The 24,443-nt window shown below is 51.3% G+C and overlaps 3 protein-coding genes and 1 non-coding gene across 5 annotated transcripts in view; 1 reads left to right on the forward strand and 3 right to left on the reverse strand.

Annotated features, from left to right (window-relative positions):
• Positions 1-12,553, reverse strand: PDAP1 (PDGFA associated protein 1). Its single transcript, XM_023192035.2, has 6 exons — positions 12,254-12,553; positions 8,648-8,739; positions 7,190-7,297; positions 4,277-4,398; positions 1,841-1,992; positions 1-742 (listed from the first exon to the last, which is right to left on the reverse strand). Exons 1-6 carry the CDS (start codon positions 12,264-12,266, stop codon positions 684-686), a joined length of 546 nt encoding a protein of 181 aa, XP_023047803.1. The 5' UTR covers positions 12,267-12,553; the 3' UTR covers positions 1-683.
• On the forward strand, positions 12,552-22,860 carry BUD31 (BUD31 homolog). 2 transcript variants are annotated; one of them, XM_023192037.3, is made up of 6 exons: positions 12,552-12,921; positions 13,749-13,882; positions 15,069-15,191; positions 19,428-19,550; positions 20,725-20,891; positions 22,637-22,860. In XM_023192037.3, the coding sequence occupies exons 3-6, from the start codon at positions 15,098-15,100 to the stop codon at positions 22,685-22,687; spliced, it is 435 nt and encodes a 144-aa protein (XP_023047805.1). In that variant the 5' UTR covers positions 12,552-12,921; positions 13,749-13,882; positions 15,069-15,097; the 3' UTR covers positions 22,688-22,860. The 2 variants fall into 2 exon arrangements, with proteins under 2 accessions (XP_023047805.1, XP_023047804.1); XM_023192036.3 differs by having other exon boundaries at positions 12,552-12,727.
• Positions 18,244-18,345, reverse strand: LOC111526397. The gene has a single exon (XR_002726353.1). It is a non-coding gene; the product is annotated as a small nucleolar RNA U13 (small nucleolar RNA).
• Positions 22,375-24,443, reverse strand: part of LOC111526390 (pentatricopeptide repeat-containing protein 1, mitochondrial) — a 17,546-nt gene continuing 15,477 nt past the window's right edge. Inside the window, exon 8 of the mRNA XM_026447620.1 lies at positions 22,375-23,402. Coding sequence (XP_026303405.1) covers positions 23,217-23,402 — 186 coding nt within the window. The 3' untranslated portion in view covers positions 22,375-23,216. The remainder of the gene's footprint in view (positions 23,403-24,443) is intronic.

Below are 24,443 nucleotides of genomic sequence, written 5' to 3' on the forward strand. Positions count from 1 at the left end.
TTACGATAATGTCAAGTTTAATCTGCCAAATATACAAGTTGAATTTGTGGAGCATGTTTTGCCTGGGTGCCACACAGTAAACAGAGGTTTCTTGAAATGATCAATGGGTAGGTAAAAATGGGCCTGGCCCTGGCCAGGTGGGTAGGAACCGGGTAGGGAAGGGCAGACGGGCGAGGCCTCGACCAGACAGGACTGACCAGGGACAAGCCATGACCCTCGAGGACCCAGGGGCACAGGCTCCCGGATGACAGCCCCTCTCTGAATGAGCACCCAGGCAACACAGTCCGGGGCTGGGTATAGCAAACCTGTCGGCAGCTGCCTCCTGGGACAACCATCCCCTTACGTGCTATCTACCAGACAAATGAAAGCTCTTACCCCATCTCCCAGGCACCCCCCAGCAAGGGCTCTGAATTCTAAAAACAGCGAAAACATTCAAATGGTTACATATGAAATGCTGTCCTGCATCTTTCTGTCTCAAAGATAGCAGCTGCCCCTCCCCCAGCCCCCCCCCCCACATCCCCCAAACAATTTCTGTGCCAAGATGAAGAGAAGGCCCCAGGCCGTGGGGGGTTCCTGGCCGTGAGGGGCTGTTGCAGCGGCGCCAGGGCACAGGGTGGGCAAGACACAGCAGAGGTCCTGGCAGCGCGGCCCAGGTCCCCGGCATCTCCTCCCACACGTCGCGGTTACTTATTCAGGGAGAGCGACTGCATTCGTTTTCCTGACAATGTGGCATCATCTTTTGCTGAGGGTGGGAGGAGAAGGGCAGGGGTTAAAACAAATCAACCCCCACCCCTCCCAACACACGCGCCAGAACCCTAGAACCTTAGGTCTAAAAGGCTGCAGAAAACATCCTGTGCAACAAAGAAGGGACCCGAGGAGAGCCGAGGCATGGGAGAGGATTTCTGCTGCAGCTACCAGCCCGGGACCCCCTGACATTACCGACACGTTTCAATGGCCAGACCACCTTATAGAAAGCTGTCCCCTCCACAAAGCCCCACCAACACACACTCTTGTGGGCAAATGGAAACTTCTCACTCCACCTCCCAGCAGAACCCTGTAATTCTAACCTCCCACCATGGGTTCTGAAGTCTAAATTAAACGTTCCAACAGTTACATGTGAAGTCCTTTCCTGCTTGGGGTTTGTGAAGCAGGGTTGAATGGGAAGTTGGGATCACTGGATTTCTGGTGCAAGTGACAACATCCCTGAGCAACTAGTTTCCCCTTTCTGGGCCCGCTTCCAGGCAGGACAGATGGACATGTAGGGGCTCTCACAGACCCCCGGGAGATGGAAGGCTGCAAGTCAAATGCTCCTATAAACGACTAACTCCCATAGCCACCCTGGCCTAGAGGAACCTCCACCACCTCTGGCCTGCCTGGAGGGAGAGCACAGGAAAAGGGATGCCTGGGCCGGACGTCAAGCCGCTGTGTATCCAGCTTACCCTCCCAAGCCCTGGAGATGGACAGCGGTGGCCCCAGGCAGCTCTCCCAGGTTCCTAAGGCACCAGAGACCTTGGTGGGACCTGTGAGTCTCAGGCAAGGTCTGTACTGGGGGCGTGGTTTCCTGTGACCTCCTGCTGTTAGGAGTAGTAACTCCACCTATTGTGGACAGTGCTCTGCTGGGACTTCAACCCACAACTGACTCCATGATGTCGCTGGACCCTCCCGGTCCCCCGGCAAGTGGCAGGCATAGGGAGTGTGGGCCTCTCCTGAATGATCTCCTAGGCAGCAGTCACTCCTCACTGCATCATCACCTCGCGGACAGGGACACGAGTTCAGGGCTTTGTGGCTGGCCCAGGATCAGAGTTGGGGGCTGTCCCTGCATGCGCAGCCCAGCCCTTACCTTTCCTTTCCTCTTCCTTCTTCCGGGCAGCCTCCTCCCGCTGTTTCCGGATGATGGCCAGTCGGGCCAGGTCGGCCTTGGCTTGCTCTGTCTTCCCAGCCAAGTGCATTTTCATGTAACGCTCTTTTGCCTTCTGCTTCTCAATCTCTTCTCTGTGTGGATAAAATAGTGTCACGGGGACATCTTTCCCACCACTGTTTGCCAAACTGGATGGGAGTCAGAATAAAGGCCAAGGATTCAGCCTAGGGCCAAGGTGGAAGGGGTGCTCTGGCTGTGAGTCCCTGGCTCCATGAACCCCCTGCTTGGTGGACGTTCACCAAGAAAGTCAGCAGGAAGAAGAGGCCCAGGGAGAGAACATCTATGATTTCCAGAAAGCCGCAGCGGGAGAGGGGACAACGTCCACCTACAGCGGGGAGGGGAGGATGCCTGAGGGCTTCATGATCAGGCTCTGGTGGCCATGGAGAGAAGGGGGACCAGGCCAGGAGTGTTCCAGGGAAGATGACCAGGAGGATGAAAGCAGTGGGGACCATATCCTGCAAGGAATGAAGGGCCAGGCGCACTGGCTCAGGCCTGTAATCCCAGCACTCTGGGAGGCAAAGACAATAGGATCACTTGAGGCTATAAGTTTGAGACCTGCCTGGGCAATATAGCAAGACTCTGTCGTACAAAAAAGAAAATTTAAAAATTAGCCAGATGTGGTGGCACACATCTGTTGTCCCAGCTACTTGGGAGGCTAAGGCAGGCGGATTGCTTGAGCCCAGGAGTTCAAGGCTGTGGTGAGCTATGATTGTGCCACTGCACGCCAGCCTGGGTGACACAGTGAAATCCTATCTCTAAAAAATACAAACAAAAAAAGGAGTGAAGTGGAAGCAGCAGCCACAGGGCATAGGATGAGGACCACAATGGGAAACAGACACACCCAGTCTCAGGTCAACACCACACGACCCATTCTTACAGCAGCTCAGATGTGCACGGTGCTGCCCCCCAAAGACACAGCCCCCATCAGTAGGGGGATGGGAATAATCGCTGGGCTCCCATGGGACAAAGGTGTCAGGAATGAACCCCCTAAGTGGAGTCAGTGGTGAGGGTCATGCGCTTCCTTTTGAGGATCTTCCCAAACTTGAGATTGTGAACCGGAGTGGATGCCCTTCGGGGTGAGATCGGAGGGCCTACTGGCACTAGGTTCCTGGAAGAGCCAAGTGTTGGAGTGGGGGAGGGCCCTGCCTGGCAGGAGGCTGGGGGAGAGACTCGGCCTCCCAGAGGTCTTCAGGGTACACAGAGCTGGGGAGTAATGAGAAATCAGGCATGGGAGGTAGCCAGAGGGGAGGGAGAGGGACTTAGAGGGGATGGAAGGAGCAGACGCCTCACTACAGAGATGAGAAGATAATACCTGGCGACCTGCAGATCCTAGCCCAGGAGGGACGTGACACACTCAGAAGCCTCTAAGCTGAGCCTCAGGAATGATGACCGAGGCGGCCCAAAGGCTCTGCAGGGCCCTTCAGTGAAAGCAAAGTGCCAGGCAGGGCGTCTCTGCAACCGCAAAGGGCAGAGGGAGGGAGCAATAGGATCCTTTTTACTGGTGAGGACACTGATGCCCAGAAAGGGCACAGCCTTATCGAAGGCTGCACAGCTGCCAATGGCAGAATACCACAGTGGCAGAATGCCCAGGTTGCTGGGTTTTTGAAGTCAATGCCAAGAGAAAGCTACTGAAGGGGGACAGAAGGGTCCTTAGCAGCTGCAATCACACCCAAGCTCATGGCTTTCCCCATGAGGCTTTCACAGACACACCCCTCAGCCATTATCCTAAATGCCCAGTCAGGAGAGAAACCAACAGGCTTCAACCTCTTGTAAGGCCCTTGAGGTCACCTGGCGGCTGCCAAACGTCAGTGCACCAGTCAAGGACTGATCCTGTGCCAGGTGCTTCAGTATATGATCTTGATCCTCATACAACTCTTGAGGAAGATATTTGCAGCTTCATTTTCACACAGGACTTGGAGAGGCCTGGGACAGCTGGCTGAGCTGCACTGGGTTGGACTGCCTTTCTGGCCGGCACAGGCTCACAGCCCCCTTCCAGTCCTCAGGGCCATGACACTACAGATGGATGCAGGTCAGGAATGGTCAGATGAGTGGGGTAAGGGAAGTCTCCCCAGGGTGTGGTGCTCTGGAAGAGGGGAATGGAGGGCAACCCTCTGTATCCTGCACCATTACCTCAAGCGCAATGCTCAGGTCTGAGTCTGTTGTCCTATTTCCCCTGATACCACGTATCAATTGGTGAAAACAAATTCTGTGTGGCTTTTTAAAGGCTACTGGAGGGCCGCTGGGGAATGAGACAGAAATAAACAGCCACAGCTCCCAGCCAACTGGGGACCTTAGCATCCCACAGGCCAACTGCTAGCCTGTATTCCCCGGGTCACAAGGCCCAGCCAGTGATGTTACCGTTCTCTCCTCGAAAGCTCCTTTGGCCCGTCCAGATCCAGCTGTGTGACCTTTTTGGTTGTCTGTGCCACCCGGTTGGGGTTCTCGATGTCAATGAGCCCTTCGACGCCTTTGCGCTTTTGCTAAAACAGGGCAAGAAGCTGGTTGTTGGAGTTCTCAGGTCCTATGGAGCCCCTGAGGGCCACCCCCACCATCTCTAAACAGCCCATCTGGATGAGGACAAACTCATGCTCCACCCCTAGCCCACACAGTGCTCAGCCCAAGTCTCATGGTGGGGACAGCTCTCTGGAGCATCTTCACCAGCCTGGGAAGAGCCCACAGAACGGCTTGCTCAGGGTCTAATAACTTGCCTAAGTCAACCAGGAAGTAGGTGGTAGATAAGAAGTGCGCCCTACCCCACCCTGCAAGCACTCACACAGTGCCACTCCCCCACTTCAAGCTCAGCTTCCAAAAGCAGTTTTCCATGGAATCCCATGCCTGATTCTTCTTGCAAGAAGCCCTGGCCTGGAATCCCCAGGGCAGGGTGGGCCAAGTGTGTGCTGTCAGGACCAATTCCAATTCCTGCCCACCTTAGCTGATGGACATGTAACTCAAGAATGAGCCACTGGATCACAGACTCTACAGGTTTGGGGTACTGGCCCAAGAATCTGGAACCTGCACCCTTCCACCTCCCCTGGGGAAGTTCCAGAAGAAAGGAGTGTGTTCTCAATGCAGCAGGTTTGGTCAAAGTTTCAGGTCCTGTCAATTCTCCTTAAGGGGGCAGGGAGACAGCTTTGACTCCACAGAGCTCCCTCCACACACTTCCAGTCCAGCTGCACACTTACACCTCCACTCAGATGCCTGACACTGTAAACTTAACATGTCCAAGACAGAACTTGAGATTCATCCTTTACCCAACCGGACCCTCCCTGCAATCCTAAGCATATCCTTGATTCCTCGTTCCTTCAGCAACCCCCAAATATGGCTTACATCTGTCCACTCTTCTCCACTGCCATTGTCACCACCCTAGGGCAAGCCACAATTTCTTTTTTTTTCTTTTGAGACGGAGTTTCGCTCTTGTTGCCCAGGCTGGAGTGCAATGGCACAATCTCGGCTCACAGCAACCTCGGTCTCCCGGGTTCAAGGGATTCTCCTCCCTCAGCCTCCTGAGTAGCTGTGATTATAGGCATAAGCCACCACCCCCGCCTAATTCTGTATTTTTAGTAGAGACAGGGTTTCTCCATGTTGGTTAGGCTGGTCTCGAACTCCCGACCTCAGGTGATCCACCCGCCTTGGCTTCCCAAAGTGCTGGAATTGCAGGCGTGAGCCACCATGCCGGGCCCAGGACTTCTGATCTAAACACTGCTCTTACTCTCAACATCCTATCATTCACTCTGCATGGAGAAGCCAAAATAATCTTTTAAAAGCATATCTGGAGGCCGGGCGCGGTGGCTCACACCTGTAATCCCAGCACTTTGGGAGGCTGAGGCGGGCGGATCACGAGGTCAGGAGATCGAGACATTCTGGCTAACATGGTGAAACCCCGTCTCTACTAAAAACACAAAAAAATTAACCGGGTGTGGCGGCGTGCACCTGTAGTCGCAGCTACTTGGAAGGCTGAGGCAGGAGAATGGCGTGAACCGGGAGGCGGAGCTTGCAGTGAGCTGAGATCGCGCCACTGCACTCCAGCCTGGGCGACAGAGAGACTCCGTCTAAAAAAAAAAAAAAAAAAAAGCAAACAAACGCATATCTGGTCATGTCTCTCTCACCCTTCAAGGCCTTCCCCAGCTGCCACTACCCACCATAAAGAAGCCCCATGCCAGGTATGGTGGCTCATACTGTAATCTCAACACCTCAGGAGGTTAAAGTGGAAGGATTAGTTGCACCCAGGAGTTGGAGACCAGCCTGAGCAATATAGTGAGATCCCCATCTCTACAAAAAATTTAAAAATTAGCTGAATATGGTGCCAGCCTGGGCAATATAGTGAGATCCCCATCTCCACAAAAAATTTAAAAATTAGCTGAGTGTGGTGGCGTGTGCTTTTGGTCCCAGCTACTTGGGAGGCTGAGGCTGCAGTGAGCCGTGCACTCCAGCCCGCGTGACAGAATGAGACCCTGTCTCAAAAAAAAAAAAGAGAAAAAGGGGCCGGAGGGGTGGCTCACGCTTATAATCCCAGCATGCTGGGAGGCTGAGGCAGGCAAATCATGAGGTCAGGAGATCAAGACTATCCTGGCTAACACAGTGAAACCCCGTCTCTACTAAAAATACAAAAAATTAGCCGGGCGTGGTGGTGCGCACCTATAGTCCCAGCTACTCGGGAGGCTGAGGCAGGAGAATCACTTGAACCCAGGAAGTGGAAGTTGCAGTGAGCCGAGATTGCACCACTGCACTCCAGCCTGGGTAACAGAGCGACACTCCGTCTCAAAAAAAAAAAAAAAAGAAAGAAAAGAAACCCCAACCCCTTCAACAGCTACACAGGAGGTGCCCTTGCCAATCTCTCCTCCTGCATCTGGACCACCCCACTCCTTACCCACTAAGTCACAGCTACACTGGCCCCTGTCTGGTCCTTGAACATGCCAAGCTTATTCCCACCACAGGACCTTTGCGCTTGCTAATCTAGTTTCTCAGTTGCTCTGCATGCCAATTTTTACACAGCTGGCTGCACCCTGTTTTTGAGATCTCAGTGTATAAGTTGCTTCACCACCACAATGCTTTTCCAGGTCCCCTCAATCACAGTCTGTTAGTAACACTTCTCACTACTTGAAATGACACTCTCTGTTTACTTCTTTATTGTCTGTATCTCCCATAGAGTGTAAACCCTCAAGAGCAAGGACGTTGTCTGCAGCTACCTTTGGGACTGGTACTAAACGGTCACTCAATGTTTGTTTGTTGAATGAATGAGTCCAGGCCCCAGGTCCTCAAAAGACTCAGTACCTGGTAGTCATCTTCTTCATCCTCACTCTCATCTGAGTCTAGAGATTTCTTCTCCTTTTTGGGGTCACCTGCAGCCCCATCTCCACCTTCTTTTTGCTCCTCTTCTTCCTGTTTCAGAAATGGACAACCTGCAGAATCAAAAATGCAAAACAAATCCCCAAGACTGTGACCCCATCACCCCCCAGACTGTGGACCTTGAGAAATCAAGCCTCTGGAAGGATGCAACCAAGGATGACAAGGGTCCTACTGTGACCCTGGCCCCCAGGGAATGGGACCGGGGCCAGACACAGGCAGCGTACGCACTCAGCACCACAGCTTAGAGGCCGTTCCCATAGTCCGGCAAGCCCCTCACACAGCCACAGAAGGCCCTGCTCCCCTTCCTAACCCAGCCACCTCAGCAGCCAGGGTGAGAAGTTTGTTTCCTGGAGTCAGAAGGACTCAGCCACCAGGCTGAAAACCACCGTCCTGCTCAGCTCCCACCTGCCGCATGCAGCTGCCAAATCATGCTGGCATTCCCAGGCAAGTCCTCTCCGCTCTCCGCTTCACTCCATGGCAAGCCATCCCCCCCAACTCACCCAGACAGGTGACCTCCTGCACCAGCTTCCCAGAACACCACCTCAGAAGGCTGCTTCCCTCCACCTTTCTCGCCTTCCCACCAAAAATGTCCCTTACAGAAACCTCATGTCTTTCATCTCTTGGCACTTGCCCACATATTCTCCACGTCCTGCTCAGCTGCCGGCTCCCCCAAGGACCCCTCCCAGACCCCACAGCTGGATGTGGCCTTTCCTTTCTTGAGGCTCCTGGGGCACGTCACGGCTGTGTACCCATCTGGCCCTGACTGCTCCCTTAGGCCCTTGATCCAGGCATCAATCTAATGATGTGGTAAAGATGCAGATGCTGACGATGTGAACGTATTCTATTTCCTAACAGTGGCCTGGATAATGTACTATGGGAGCAGAGAAGAGGAAACTACTACATCAGCTGGAGGGGAGGCACAAGTCACAGAGGAGGAGAGGCTAAACAATGTCTCCAGGGATGGAGAGCACACTGCCGATGGGGGTGTGGGAAGTCAGGGCACATGTCATGTGCAGTGTGGCAAATTGTCCTGTGTGGCTGCAGCAGACAAGCAGGGGTGCTGGGAGCTTGAGCTGTGAATGGCCAGGGCCTGCAGGAGGGAGAGCCTCCAGAAAGTAGGTGCACAAGACCAAGAACGGGGCCCCACTAAGGCAGCTGCTGCAGAGCGGCCACAGTTCTTTCTAACCCATCCAGGCAGAGGATGCCCATGCCCTGACTGTCACTGGTTGTTCTGAGACTCACACCTGGGGCTCACTGCCCTCCCGACCGCCACGTGCTGGCTTGTCCCTGCGAATGGGTAGTCCTTGCCTGGCCTCTCTGTGAACCAAATTAGCAGAGCACCACCCTGGGCCACTGGCGTGGCCTGGACAGGCACGTACTCACCCTGGCCTTCTGCTTCTCAGCCTGCAGCTGCGCGTCGATCTCCTCAGGGCTCGTATACTGCCTCGCCCGGCCTTTGTGGCCTCCCTTTCTCCCTGCAGGAACCCGCAGTTTAGAAGGTGAGGGGGGAGGCAGCTGCCTCGACTGTTCTGACCTCCCAAGGGCTGTGTCCTGCTTGGAGTGCTCTCATCAGAGGCCACAGAGGCCTCACCTACCCATCACCCAGCACCACCCAAACCGACACCTCCTCCACCCTGTGTTCAGAGGCACACAGGAAGAAACTTGTGACCATCTGATGCATCACCAAACTGTGTTCTAAATGATGGCTCCCACACAGAAGACCGGAGGGGAAGACATGGCAGACGGTGCACTGCAGTGACTGGCTACATCCCCTGGTCCCTTACAATCTAAGCATAGTGGACTCAGATGCAACCACAGAAACATGTACCACTTACACCCCTGCCGTCACTATAAGGGCTTTTTACGCAATGTTTAGTCACAGCCAGGGGCGCCTTTTTTTATTCTTATTTTTTCTGAGATGGAGTCTCGCTCTGTCGCCCAGGCTGGAGTGCAGTGGCACAATCTCGGCTCACTGCAACCTCCGCCTCCCTGGTTCAAGCGATTCTCCTGCCTAAGCCTCCCAGGTAGCTGGGACTACAGGCGTGGGCCACTATGCCCAGCTAATTTTTGTATTTTTAGTAGAGACGGGGTTTAACCTTGTTGGCTGGCCAGGATGGTCTCGATCTCTTGACTTTGTGATCCGCCCACCTCAGCCTCCCAAAGTGCTGGGATTACAAGCATGAGCCACTGCACCCGGCCAGCCAGGGGCACATTTGATCCTCAGAACAAACCTATGGTACAGGAGTGATAGCTGGTCCCATTTCATAGACCAGGAGACTTAGACCAAAGCAGAGTGCTGAACACCATGAAGTTTAGAGTCTGACTCCCAGGTTCTACGCTTACTGGCTTGATGACTTTGGGCAGGTATTTAACCTCTCAGTCTCCATTTCCTCATCTGTGTCCCTACCTCACAAGGTTGTCACAAAGATAGATGAATTTATCAATATACAGAAAGCTGCTGGAATAGCGCCTGCTACTGAATAAGCACTACAAAAATGTTCGCTAATAGCCGGGCACGGCAGCTCACGCCTGTAATCCTAGCACTTTGGGAGGCTAAGGCAGGCAGATCACTTGAGGTCAGGAGTTCAAGACCAGCCTGGTCAACATGGTGAAACCCCCTCACTACTAAAAATACAAAAATTAGCTGGGCATGGTGGCACATGCTTGTAATCCCAGCCACTTGGGAGGCTGAGACAGGAGAATCACTTGTACCCGGGAGGCAGAGGTTGCAGTAGCTGAGACTGCGCCACTGCACTCCAGTCTGGGCCACAGAGCAAGACTCCATCTCAAAAACATTTTTAAAAAATAGCTAATGGTTACTTTTCCCTCTAATCTAGTATTTGGTGGAAAGACAACAACAATAAAAACCACCACTGAGCACATAAGCAATTTACTGCAGATATCAGAAATACAATAAAATACCTCGTGTTCATCTTAGTAGTTTGGCAAAAAGAGAATACTTAAGGCAAAAAAAAAAAAAAAAAAAAAAAACAAACCAGCAAAAAAAAATTTTGTGCTTAGACTAAGAAATGATTGGCAAAGTACAGCTGAAAACAAACCTGACTACACAGTCTTAAAAGTTAAAAATGTGCCTAGCAATTCAAGTGTCAGTTTTATAGTCTGACCCTCTTCACCCAGGACACCAGGCTGACCCTTGCTAAAGCCATCAGCCAGTTTTAAAGCAGGGTGGCATCCCCCTCTGCTGGTCCCCGAGTATGCAGGGGTGGCTGTGGCCTTAACTTCCACACACGACCTCTCCTGGAAGCTGAGGCCCACCTGATTTCCCGAGTCTGTCTCTGAGCAGAGACTCTGTAATCAGCCAGAGTTGCTCTGCACTCCAGAGGCGGTAGCAGAGATACTGGTCTCCTGATTCCTTACAGCAGCTGCAGAGCCATAATTGGGCTGCTACAGACCACACCACCCATTTTTAATGACTACCTAGATTCCCAGGGGTGTCTAAGTATATGCTTACTAAAGTCCTATTGTGAGAGAGCAAGTATGCCAAGAAAAAAACCAACACCCTTTCTTGCTCTCTTAATACACCAGGCAACATTAACAACCCGAAATTAAAAAAACACTTTGCAGTTAACATAATGCAAACAAGAGTTGGTCCTTTGCTCTTGGGGAGTTTGATACTTTTAACACCTTCATGGATTTTTGCGGTTTTCGGATTAACCCAAGAAAACGTACACCTTGTCTACCCAAAAAAGCTTTTCACAAGCCCAAAGACCATTTAGCTATGAATTCATATTTAAGGTTTTCTAATTGTAACCTCCAACCTTTGCCCAAAGTATCCATTAAGGAAAACTTTGGAAGGAGGATGGCTCATTCAGCAACCTCCTTTTACAGATGAAGGGACTGGGGAACAATAGCAGAGAGACTTTTCCAGCCACAGAATAAATCAGTAGAGAGCTAGGTTTAAACACATTTAGCTCTGTAATGCCCATTTATCTCTGGAGTCAGGAAGCGATTTAGGTTTGAAAATGCTCCAGGCAGATGTTTCTGTGGGTTGAGTGCATTAACCAACATAACACATGAGCTACCAATACAAATATATTTGTTTTGTGCCAGGAGGTAGCCAGGCACTCTGTGAGCGCTAGCATTTTACCACCCCAGCCCCGACTCACCAAGCTAAGGATTAGCCCAGTGTTTCAGATGAGGGGGAGGCTAACTTGTTCACGGCCACAGAATTAGACAGTGACATAGCTGGGATTCAAATTGGGGAATATAGATTCTAAAGGGGGAAACAGGATAGAGGACGGGTTACAACGGACTGAGCAGTCATGGACCTTCTTAGAAGGCCAAAAGCTGGCAAACCCTTAAAAATAGGAATAGTTATTGCTTCACTAGGCACTTTTAACGACTGCCTGGCACTGTACTGCCCACTCCACATGGATTACCTAGTTGAAGCCTCCCAACAGTACTACGAGGTCGGTACAATCGTTATTCCCATTGGCAAAAGAGAAAACGGAGACACAGGAGGTGGAGCGACTGGCTCAAAGGAACACACGGAGCCGTTACCGAACAGGGGAGTCGAAACCAGGTCTGCAAGGCTCATGGGCATCGCCTTAAGTCTTCCTACGCAGGCCTGGCTGAACCGAAGCCAGAAAAGGCCCACGTTTTACGCGAGAGGCAGGCGGGCCCGGCACAAGCGCGGGACGCGGTGACTCAGTTCCCAGCCAGCCTAAAAGTGGGATAAATTCCAGAACCCCTAGGCCCGGAGAAGCGCATCCTAGATCCGGGTTTCTACGCTGGCCAGGACCCAGAGCTTCCGAAACTCCTCAGACCACTGACGGAGTGGCTCTTGGACACCAGTCCTCAGTTTCCCCATCGGGACAATTGGGCGTCGAGGCCCAGGCCTGGCTCTCAGCCAGTGCGGACAGCCTCCCTCTGCGCTGCTCTTAGAGACGCCCACGGGCTGAGGGGACAGCGGGAGCCGGACCCGCGCCGCCCCTCTAGGCCTGCGGGCCACGCGCGCCCGTCCCTCACCTCCTTTAGGCATCGCGGCTCCGGCGGCTGCGGCGGCGGCGGCGCCTCGAACTGACACCGGAACCGGAAATGTCTTGGGCTCGACTTCTTCCGCCCGGCCCAGTCCCCGCCGCCGCCGCCACCACCTCAGTGGCCGCAGTGGCCGCAAGGACCCGGACCTCAGGGAGGGCTCCGCACGGAGTCGGAGTGTCCTGCGCGCCGCCTAAGTCCAGGCTTGCCCGCGCGCTGCCAGGCAACAACGCCCCCAGTCTCTCCGTCCAAGGAGACGCGTGGCCCTGCCGGCCATTCACCGGAAGTGAGGGCAAAAGGCAACAGCGACTCTGGAATTCTATACAGGCATTGCTGAGGACACCTACGATGACGCAATCTCCGCGCGGGGTGGGCGGGGCTCCGCGAGGACCTCATGCCTCCGAGCTCGCCTGAGGAGCGGAAGCCGTCAGTCGAGAAGCAGATACCCAAGGTCCCGGAGGTTGGGTAGGTGTTTTCTTTCTGTTCTCGATTACCTTGGCAACGGCCGAGGCGGGAGACCCGTGGTCTGCACCGTCCTGGGGGGCGATCTGAGTGGCTGGACTCTCAGCCAGCCACTGGGATGTGTTCAGGCTTTGGACCTTGAGGTCGGAGAGAGTCCCTAGAGGAGGCGACGCCCCCGTTTATTCTTCTGAGGGGCGGTAGGTTTGGGGTTTTTCTTCTAGGATTCTCACGCCGTTTTCTCTGGTAGGAACGTCTTCTGTCTAAATACTGATTGTTTTTCTAAGCCAGGTTCAGGTGCTGTCCTTTTTATGAGTTTTCCCCACAATCCCGCACTAATATCTTCCTTCGCTCCTCCTCCCCTCCTTCCCCGGGCGCCGCTATCTCTCTTACACCTCCCGGCACATCTTTCTTCTCGATCTGATTACCCTCCTCTTTCCTCCTCGATCTGGTTACCGCCTACCATTTCCACCTCGGGGAGGCCTCTTCTGACTCCCAGGCTGGATCAGGGCCCTCGAATTTCCCTGGGTCATAGAAAAGCGATCATTCTCTTGTCACAGGCTATGCGCCCTGGGGCCAAGACCGGAATTCACCTATATCTAGTTTCAGCGTAGGGGAGACTAGTGCGAAGACCACTGATTTGTGAGTCAGGGGCCCTCCAGAGTCAGGCTTTGCAAATTCCCAACTGTGTGACCCTGAGTCTACCTTTTAGAGTTTGATTCCTCATCTATATGGTTGTTTTAGAGAGTTCATGAGAGGAGGCTGGCGGGGGCGGGTTCTTAGATACCTTACAGAAGGGAGTGACGGAATGAATTTGAGAGAGATGAATCTGTTATGCTGAAAGGTAAATACTTAACCTGAATTCTCTCTGGCAGCAAGGAAATGCTGTGTGGTTTGAGAAACGCTTTGCTATTTAGATTTGGATTGGCCTCTTATATGGGAACTACCTGACGTGTCTTAATGGAATATGTTGTTTGGTGTGAAAGAGACCTTGGCAATCAGCTAATCCACTGCTCTCATTTTACAGATGAAACCGAGGACCAGAGAGGGAAAGTGACCTCAAAGTCACAGAGTATTTAGAGCTGGACAGGAATCCAAGCCTGCAACTGCAGAGACCAGAGATCTTTCTGCTATCTATACTCTTGAGAAGCACATCTGAAAGTACTTTGATTTTACAACCATCTTTCCCTTTTTATGTTTTGTTTTGTTTGTTATTGAGACATGGTCTCACTCTGTCACTTAGGCTGGAGTGCAGTAGTGTGACATGGCTCACTGCAGCCTTTCAACCTCCTGGGCTCAGGTGATCCTCTTGCCTCAGCCTTCCGTGTAGCTCAGACCGCCATGCTCAGTTAATTTGTGATTTTTTTTTTTTTGTAGAGACAGGGTTTCACCTCATTGCTCAGGCTGGTCTCAAATTCCTGGGCTCAAGCGATCCTCCCACCTCAGCCTCCCAAGGTGCTGGCCAAGACCAGAATTACAGGCATGAGCCACCGCACCTGGCCTTCCATCTTTGCCTTTTTAAATGCTCACCCCCATGGCTCCCCGAGTCACAGCCCTCCTTATGCTCTACTGTAATTGCTTTTTCTCCTGTCTTTTTGCTAAAATGTCACCTTCTGAGGGGCAGAGGCTGTGCCTTAACTGTTTGTTCTGTGCTCCCAACATCCAGTATAGGGTTAAGCTTGTAGTTGAAGTTAGCTAATGACAACAGCAAATGTCTCCTAGGCACACATTATACACCAGGCATGATAGATACAATTATAATGAAGTCTTTGCAATGACCACATAAGGTAGCTTCCATTATCCTCATTTTACAGATGAGGAAACAGAGACTTAGGAAAGTTAAGTACCTTTCTGAAGATCACAGCGGGAAAGTAGCAGAGCCAGGATTTGAACACAGTCTGGGTGCTGAGCCCTGTCCCATAGCTGTGACCTTGTGATGACTCAAGGAAGTCAGCCTGTACTAAAATAATGACTGACAAAGGCCTTTGGGGATTTGAGACTCAGAAACCAATTCATTTGGCCGGGCGCGGTGGCTCAAGCGTGTAATCCCAGCACTTTGGGAGGCCGAGACGGGTGGATCACGAGGTCAGGAGATCGAGACCATCCTGGCTAACATGGTGAAACCCCGTCTCTACTAAAAAATACAAAAAACTAGCCGGGCGAGGTGGCGGGCGCCTGTAGTCCTAGCTACTCGGGAGGCTGAGGCGGGAGAATGGTGTAAACCTGGGAGGCGGAGCTTGCAGTGAGTTGAGATCCGGCCACTGCACTCCAGCCTGGGCGACAGAGCCAGACTCCGTCTCAAAAAAAAAAAAAAAAAAAAAAGAAACCAATTCATTTTTCCCCCCAGATCTTTGCAAATTATCGTGTGGAAGGAAAATGCCTAAAGTCAAAAGAAGCCGGAAAGCACCCCCAGATGGCTGGGAGTTGATTGAGCCAACGCTGGATGAATTAGATCAGAAGATGAGAGAAGGTGAGTAGGGGAGTTCCCGTCTGGGTGGGCTGAGTTCAAGGGTCAAAGGCTTAGATGCTTCCAGGGCACAGGCATAAGTGCAAATATAAAAAGAGGGTGGTAGGCCGGGCGCGGTGGCTCACGCCTGTAATCCCAGCACTTTGGGAGGCCGAGACCGGCGGATCACAAGGTCAGGAGATCGAGACCATCCTGGCTAACATGGTGAAACCCTGTCTCTACTAAAAAAATACAAAAAACTAGCCGGGCGAGGTGGCGGACGCCTGTAGTCCCAGCTACTTGGGAGGCTGAGGCAGGAGAATGGCGGGAACCCGGGAGGCGGAGCTTGCAGTGAGCCGAGATCGCGCCACTGCACTCCAGCCTGGGCGACAGAGCGAGACTCCGTCTCAAAAAAAAAAAAAAAAAAAGGGTGGTCTACTAACACTGACCTGTTGTGTTTGCTTATGAACTCATGGAAATACAGTAAGTGCCCGAAAATAAGATAATATTAATGAAAAGGTCCTCAAAAAGCTTTTTTTTTTTCAAATTTGAATATAAAAAGTTATGAAATATAGATCAAATAGTCTACCTATAGTTATTTACTATTTTGGTTAGATGTATATTTAAAATCATACAAAATATATTTACTTGGAAGTGCTATTCGTTTTCAGTCTCATTGATTAATCTTTGCAGCATCTGTTTTCTGTCACTTCCGTGTAAATGGGATGTGAACCTGCTTTGTGAACCCCTCTCCTATGCTGTCTTTGGAAATTTTATCTGAAGCCACAAGCATCTGTTGGCCTTAAATGATCACAGTGTGGCTACTTAACCAGTGTACTTTTTTTTTTTCGAGATGGAGTCTTGCTCTGTCTTCCAGGCTGCAGTGCAGTGGTGTGATCTCGGCTCACTGCAACCTCTGCCTCCCGTGTTCAAGCAATTTTCCTGCCTCAGCCTCTCGAGTAGTTTGGATTACAGGCACGCGCCACCACGCCCGGCTAATTTTTGTATTTTTAGTAGAGATGGGGTTTCTCCATGTTGGCTAGGCTGGTCTCCAATTCCTGGCCTCAAGTGATCCACCCACCTTGGCCTACCAAAGTGATGGGATTACAGGTATGAGCCACTACACCCGGCTGAAGTTACTTTTTAAAGTAACTTGAAATGCTTGCTTGTAACTCACCTAATCATGGTTATTATGAGGTCGTACGTCCAGCAGTAATTACTAAATTAAATCAGTGTTAAATTACTTTGCCCCTTTTTAAAAAAACTGTTGGTACCAGATACCTTCTATTAAATACTCAGAACTTGCTTTGCGATTTAGATTTGGATGGGCCTGTTGCAGTAATCATGGTCATTCTGGGCTGAGAGATTTCTTCCCCAAACAGCTGTTTATCAAAATAAAGGAAATGGGAGCATGCTGGAATAGAAGAGATTTTTCGAGTCCTTGAAAGTAAATTAACTTCATTTTCTAAAGGGTGACTTTTGAGGGGAGGAGGAACCCTACTTTGTGTTTAGATATTCTTTACCTCCAGAAAGAAGTATTCTTTGTTCTGTTTTTCTTCTTTTTGTTTTTGTTTTGAGACGGTTTCACCTTGTTGCCCAGGCTGGAGTGCAGTGGTTCAATCACAGCTCACTGAAGCCTCCACCTCCCAGGCTCAGGTGATCTCACCCACCTCAGCCTTCCAAGCAGCTGGGACTACAGGCATCCACTGCCACACTTGGCTAATTTTTCTTTTTTTTCTTTTTTTTTTGGAGACGGAGTCTTGCTCTGTTGCCCAGGCTGGAGTGCAATGGCACGATCTCGGCTCATTGCAAGCTCCGCCTCCTGGGTTCATGCCTTTCTCCTGCCTCACCCTCCCAATTAGCTGGGACTACAGGTGCCCACCACCACGCCCAGCTAATTTTTTGTATTTTTAGTAGAGATGGGGTTTCCCCGTATTAGGATGGTCTCGATCTCCTGACCTCGTGATCTACCCGCCTCAGCCTCCCAAAGTGCTAGGATTACAGGAGTGAGCCACCACGCCCAGCCTGTGCTTGGCTCATTTTTCGTAGAGATAGGGGTGTGTTAGTCTGTTTTCATGCTACTGATAGACATACCTGAGACTGAGCAATTTACAAAAGAACGAGATTTAATGGACTTACCGTTCCACGTGACTGGAGAGGCCTCACAATTGTGGCAGAGGCCAAGGAGGAACAAGTCACGTCTTACATGTGCACCTGCTGAATCTTTACTACCTGCTTTTCTGCTTGGATCACAGCATTCTGTTTGTTGAGCTGAACTGTAATACCTAGGTAATAGAATGGCTTAAAAGCTAGAGACAGGGAGGCATAGTCTTCTTGACCACTCCTCGCCCGTCTGTTCTTCCCTAAAAACTGAGGAGGTCATAGACAAAGATGAACTTCTGACTGCCAAGAGAGAACTGCCTTGTGGCGAGTATGAGTGCCACGTGATCCTGCATGTGTTGAAGGATCAGCTTCTCCTGCGGCCACTTCACTGAGAACCTGTCAACTGGTCTAGTTTATTTGGCTTTTCCTCAGCCCTAAAGGACTTTGGCTGGGAGATGAAATTAGAGGTGCCTTCAAGATGATTAGGATGCCCATCTGTGGGCCTAGAATTATCTTGAGAAATTATTATGCTGTACAAATAGATCTGAAAGCATAGGGACCAAGGTTGGTTTTTTGGCTTTTTTTTTTTTTTTTTTTTCTTTTTTTTGAGACAGGGTCATCTATCTTCCAGGCTGGAGTGCAGTGGCACAATCTCAGCTCACTGCAACCTCTGCTTCCCGGGTTCAAGCACTTCTCGTGCCTCAGCCTCCCGAGTAACTGGTATTATAGGCATGTGCCACCATGCCTAGATACTTTTTGTATTTTTAGTAGAGACAGTGTTTCACCATGTTGACCAGGCTGTTCTTGAACTCCCGACCTCAAGTGATCCATCCACCTTGATCTCCCAAAGTGCTGGGATTACAGGCGTGAGCCACCGTGCCCAGCTGGGACCAGCCTTTTAACAGACGTTATCATTGAATGATCTTTTTAAAAATCTATGTTTTCTAATTCTGTAATTAAAAACTTTTTTTCTTGTCACGCGGGCAGTGTGCCAACAGTGTGACAAGGTTTGAGAGTGGCACGTCTCACACATGGATGTGAACACCCAATCATCACTCATGAATTACAAAAGGATCCAAAAATAGACATTTTTAATTTAAAATAATTGTTTAAATTACTTAGCTTACTTTTTTTTTTTTTTGAGATGGAATCTCACACTGTTGCCCAGGCTGGAGTGCAGTGGTGTGATCTCGGCTCACTGCAACCTCCACCTCCCGAATTCAGGCAATTCTTCTGCCTCAGCCTCCTGAGAAGCTGGGATTACAAGCGTGCACTACCACGCCTGGCTAATTTTTAAATTTTTAGTAGTGATGTGGTTTCACCATGTTCGTCAGGCTGATCTCGATCTCCTGACCTCGTGATCTGACGACCTTGGCCTCCCAAAATGCCCAATGGCTTATTCTTTTTTTAAATAACAGCTTTATTGAGATACTAATTATATACTGTGAAAGTCATCCTGTTAAATTATCCAATTAAGGGGTTTTTAGTATATTCACAAAGTTGTACGACCATTGCCACACTCAGTTTTATGTTTCAGGGTTCATCTGTGTTGTAGAATATATCAGTACTTACTTCATTCCCTTTTTTTTTTTTTTTTTTTTTGAGACAGGAGTCTTTGAGACAGGAGTCTCGCTTTGTTGCCTAGGCTGGAGTGCAGTGGCATGATGTTAGCTCTCTGCATCCTCTGCCTCTGAGTTCAAACGATTCTCCCACCTCAGCCTCCGAAGTAGATGGGATTACAGGCACGCGCCATCATGCCCTGCTAAGTCTTTTGTATTTTTAGTAGATATGGGGTTTCACCATGTTGACCGGGCTGGTCTCAGACTCCTGACCTCAAGTGATCTGCCTGTCTCAGCCTCCCAAAGTGCTGGGATTACAGGTGTGAGCCACTGAGTCCGGCCAGCCCTGTTTAACTTGTTGAGGAGCCACCTAACTCTTTTCTGCAGTGGCTCCACCATTTTATATTCCAACCAGGAACGTAGGAGACTTCCAGTTTCTCCACATCCTTGCCAACACTTGTTATTGTGCCATAGTTTTGATGTAGCCATCCTAGTGGGTATAAAGTGTTATTTATTCATTATCACTAGTTATTTACAAAAAGAAAATCCTGTGCAGACCGACCGTGTTCCCTCAAACACACACTTTGTTTCTCCCCAGCTGAAACAGAACCGCATGAGGGAAAAAGGAAAGTGGAATCTCTGTGGCCCATCTTCAGGATTCACCACCAGAAAACCCGCTACATCTTTGACCTCTTTTACAAGCGGAAAGCCATCAGCAGAGGTAATTAGTCAGTCTCTCTTGGCCTTTCAAACTCGAGTCACCTTTGGAGTTACTGAGCTAACCACGATCATTCTCACAACCTCTGCAAGTCATGGTTTTTCTTACCACTAAAATTAAGGGGGAGTCAATGTTGGCTTGAGGTGTGTGTGTTTTGTTTTTGAGATAGAGTCTCACTCTGTCGCCCAGTCTGGAGTGCAGTGGCAAGATCTTGGCTCACTGCAAGCTCTACCTCCTGGGTTCAAGCGATTCTCCTGTCTCTGTCCAAGTAGCTGGGATTACAGGCACCCGCCACCACACCCGGCCAATTTTTGTATTTTTAGTAAAGATGGGGTTTCACCATATTGGTCAGCCTGGTGTTGAACTCCTGACCTCAGTTGATCCACCCGACTCGGCCTCCCAAAGTGCTGAAATTACAGGCATGAGCCACCGCTCTTGACTTTTTTTTTTTTTTTTTTTTTTTGTTACTGAAACAGGGTCTCTTGCTGTGTTCCCCAGACTGGAGTGTAGTGGTACAGTCATGGCTCACTGCAGCCTCAACTTTCTGGGCTTCAAGGGATCCTCTCACCTCAACCTCCCGAGTAGCTGGGACTACAGGTGTGCACCACCATACCCAGCTAATTTTTAAATTTTTTGTAGATGGGCCCTCACTGTGTTGCCCAGGCTGGTTTAACTCAAGTGATCCTCTGGTGTTGGCTTCCAAAAGTGCTGGGATTACGCCACCTTGCCTGGCCTAAATACTTTTTTTTGTTCCTCCTCCAAGGACTGTCCCACTGCAATACTGAATGGTTTTTTTTTTTTTTTTTTCTCTCTCTTTTTGAGATGGGGTTTCACTCTGTCACCCAGGCTGGAGTCCAGTGGCATGACCTCAGGTCAGTACAACCTCTGCCTCCCGGGTTCAAGTGATTCTCCTGCCTCAGTCTCCTGAGTAGCTGGGATTACAAGCACCTGCCATCACACCCAGCTAATTTTTGTATTTTTAGTAGAGGCGGGGTTTCACCATGTTGGCCAGGTTGGTCCCGAACTCCTGACCTCAGGTGATCCGCCCGCCTCGGCCTCCCAAAGTGCTTGGATTACAGGCATGAGCCACTGCACCCAGCCTGAATGCTCTTTTTGATCAAGGGTGGGGAAGGTTTTTAGACCATGGACTGATGCTCTTTCCCCATCTTTTTGACAGAACTCTATGAATACTGTATTAAAGAAGGCTATGCAGACAAAAACCTGATTGCAAAATGGAAAAAGCAAGGGTATGAGAACTTGTGCTGCCTGCGGTGCATTCAGACAAGGGACACCAACTTCGGGACGAACTGCATCTGCCGTGTGCCCAAAAGCAAGCTGGAAGTGGTAATGTCTGATGCTCAAGCTTGATGTTATTTTCAGCTCAAAAGCTCTAGTCGACTCCAAGGGATCTTACGTTATTTGGTTGGGCTGGAATGTCATTTTATCCCTGGATATCCTGCTGGCTCTCCCTCGCGGGAGTGGGTCTCTCTGTTCAGGAATCCGTGTGAGGCAGCGCGTGGCTGTGAGTGTGTTTGTTAGGTCTGGGGCCAATCTCAACTCCACCTTTGGGCAAATTACTGAACCCCTTTCCTCACTTAGGAAATAGTGGTGAAGAGCCCTAATCCTGAGGTGGTGGCAGGGTGACATCAGGGAAGGGTGGCCACTGAGTTCCTGTCTCTTTCCCTCAGTCCTCACAGTGATACTCTAACATCACCATCGCTGTCTTTCCCCCTGCCCCCCGAGACGGAGTCGCCCAGGCTGGAGTGCAGCGGCGCCACCTTGGCTCACTGCAACTTCTGCCTCCTGGGTTTATATGATTCTCCTGCCTCAGCCTCCAGAGTAGCTAGGATTACAGACGCCCACCACCACGCCCGGCTAATTTTGTATTTTTAGTAGAGATGGGGTTTCTCCATGTTGGTCAGGCTGATCTTGAACACCCAACCTCAGGTGATCTGCCTGCCTCAGCCTCCCAAAGTGCTGGGATTACAGGCGTGAGCCACTGCACCCAGCCCACTGTTTCTTCTTTCAGAACTTTCTGTTCCAAGTACCACTCCTAGGCCAGGCACCTCAGGAGTGGTGCTGAGGGACAGGAGCTGAGCTCCATCCAGCCCCAAGCCCCTCTGAAAGGCAGCTGTGGCCTCGGCACACAGTTGTTGGCCCAGCTAGAAGGTCAGGCCCCACCGCCCATCTGCCAGCCTGGCCTTGTCCCCAGCTCCACACAGGTGCCTCTTCACACGGTCCCTTCATGCTGCAGTGAGACTGACAATGGAGAGCTGCGGCTGGATCTGAGGACTTCTGTACTGAGCACTGGGAGGGAGCAAGGGCCACCTCCCCAAGGAAAGACTAGGGTGTTGGTTTTCTGACGGAGGCAGGGAGGGGTAGCAGAGTGGCAGAAGCCCCCCCTCCCCTGAGTGCCCAGATTCCACAAGGGATCCAGGTCAGGGGGCTGGTGGACTGGGGTGCTGTTTCAACCCAGTGGGCAAAACAGCCTGCTGTAGACTTACCTGGGTTTCATCAGAGGATCCTGTTTACTTAAACTAAGGTCTTGCTCCTCCAAAAAAAGAACTGAAAAAGTAAAATAAACACAAGCCACTGTTCTAGGGCTTTCTGGCCGGCCAAGCATTAGGCCGCACCAGGCCTGGTGGACAAGACCCTTCTTTCTGGGGGCTCTGGGCCAGAAGGGTGTAACTCAAGTGCATAGCCTCCTGCCCTCTTCCCCCACCAGTGTCCCAACCCAGAGGCCACCCTGAAGTCCCCAAACAGTAGCGGAGCCACTTCTGCTTATTGCAGGGTCTGTCATGCTCACTTAGGGGAATAACGAGACTCATTCACACCGATTTTCTTGATTGGCAAATGTGTGTTGGGTTTGCATAACGTATTATAACTACACATACAGATGTAACCTCGGTGTCAATAGCAGCTGTTTCCACCATCATGAGGGAGCCAAATTTTCCCTGTCCAGAGCTGTCACGGAAGGGTTTCTGAGGTGTGTCCCTATATGGCATGGTGGCAGAGGGTTGCCACGTATGTGACCGTGCAGGGACAAGTGTGGCACAGTGGCATCATCTCAATGTCCTCCTCCATTGCAGGGCCGCATCATCGAGTGCACACACTGTGGCTGCCGTGGCTGCTCTGGCTGAGGCTGGCGCTCTCCACCCTGGACTCTGGACTTCGCAGGTTCCTGCCTGTGGCGCCACCCCCTTCCTGGGAGCAGCGAGCAGTGCCCCAGGCCCGAGTTGGAGCACGGTCTCTATGGGGAAGGCTTCGCTGTCCATCAGCTGTGATTTGTAAAAATAAAATCTTTAAACCACTCCGGCCCCACGTCTATTCTTTCAGAGCATCGGCCTGTGGAACCCGGCGGGGCGGCACCAAGCCCCAGGGACCAGATGCCCCAGCTCCCTTGTGGTGTGCGAGGTGACACGCAAAAGTACTGGAGCTGGAAGACCCAAGGTGACATGCAAAAGTGGCTGGAGTTGCCCTTGGACCTGCCAGGAGTGCAGGCACCTTGGGCCTAGTGTGTGTCCTCACACCAACACCCGTGACACACTGCGGCTGTTCCTTAGGGCCTGGCTCTTCCCCCAGGCAGGAGGTGACACCAGCTCACTTGTCCTGGGGCTCCCACAGAGCACTGAGGGCTGAGCACTGAGGCCGGGTTCAGCTGTGCTCCCATCACCTGCCCCCAAGGGTACATCCGTCCACATCGGCCTCCTTGCCGGTGTCGTGGTCCTCCTGGGGCTTGGTCCGGAACTTCTGCCAGGGGTGCGGGGTTTCCTCTGCGGGCATCACTGTCAACCAATGCTTGTAATAGGCTCGGAAGCCGTCAATCTTCGCCAGGTAGGTGTTCCTCCCTTGGTACTGGAATTACAAAAGCGAGGCTAGAATCACTCCTGTTACCTACAGCTAATCCCAAACCTCGGCAGCTGGCTCAGGCCTCAGGGAAGCTGGTAGCTGCCATTTTTCCCTTCCAGGTGGCTGCAGGGGACAGGGCAGAAAAGCTGTGAACACGCACTATGGGAGTAGCTTACTTCAGAGAAACAGGTCCCAGCTGGGCACCCTGGGGCAGGCCCAGAGCCATCTGCCTGATAGCATTCTGCTGTGCTCCTCCAGCCACACTTACCACCCCAGGCCCCCAAGCTAGAATCACTGGGTCCCACCTGCCTCCACAGCCTGCCGAGCCTCTCCCGCTCAAAGCCACCTCCCTCTGACCATCATCTCAACACTGCCGAGATAGGCTCCATGGAGATATGGGGAAAAAAGAAAAGACACACCAGACAGAAACAGAGAGCTGGCGGGGGAATATACCAAAAAAAAAAACCAGCCAAAAAGTACCATCCGACATACAGCTACTACCACACGATGACAAAAGGTTTGGCCCGGTGCAGTGGCTCACGTCTGTAATCTCAGCACTTTGGGAGGCCGAGGCGGCAGATCACTTGAGGTCAGGAGTTCGAGACCAGCCTGGCCAGCATGGTGAAACCCCGCCTCTACTAAAAATGCTGGATGTGGCGGTACATGCCTGTAGCCCCCAGCTACCTGGGAGGTTAAGGCAAGAGAATGGCTTGAACCCGGGAGGCGGAGGTTGCAGTGAGCTGAAATCACACCATTGCACTCCAGCTTGGGTGACAGAGCAAGACTCTGTCTCAAAAAAACAAAAAAAAAAAAGGTTTGACTCAAAAGACTGAACAATTCTAAACCTTAAGGTGCCGGATAGAGCCTGAAAGCACAGAAAGCAAAACTCAACAGAATGATGAATATAAACAAGGACACCATCGTGAGAGAATATGAGTACAGATGCTCCTGACACCACGGTTCCACCCCCAAACACCCACCGTAAATCAAAAATCAATCTGGCTGGGCATGGTGGCTCACTCCTGTAATCCCAGTGCTTTGGGAAGC

The sequence above is a fragment of the Piliocolobus tephrosceles genome, chromosome 8 (genome assembly GCF_002776525.5).
Source record: "Piliocolobus tephrosceles isolate RC106 chromosome 8, ASM277652v3, whole genome shotgun sequence".
In the NCBI taxonomy this organism is placed as follows: Eukaryota; Metazoa; Chordata; class Mammalia; order Primates; family Cercopithecidae; genus Piliocolobus; species Piliocolobus tephrosceles.

Bases quoted from the DNA above. Each gene is read 5' to 3' on its own strand.
- BUD31 (XM_023192037.3), top strand. From the start codon at position 15,098: ATGCCTAAAGTCAAAAGAAGCCGGAAAGCACCCCCAGATGGCTGGGAG. The intron at 15,192-19,427 runs GTGAGTAGGGGA...GTTTCTCCCCAG, and splicing joins AGATCAGAAGATGAGAGAAG to CTGAAACAGAACCGCATGAG. The intron at 20,892-22,636 runs GTAATGTCTGAT...CCTCCATTGCAG, and splicing joins CCAAAAGCAAGCTGGAAGTG to GGCCGCATCATCGAGTGCAC.
- PDAP1 (XM_023192035.2), bottom strand. The intron at 4,399-7,189 runs GTACTGAGTCTT...GCCCTGTTTTAG, and splicing joins ATGAAGAAGATGACTACCAG to CAAAAGCGCAAAGGCGTCGA. The intron at 1,993-4,276 runs GTAACATCACTG...TTATCCACACAG, and splicing joins GAGCTTTCGAGGAGAGAACG to AGAAGAGATTGAGAAGCAGA.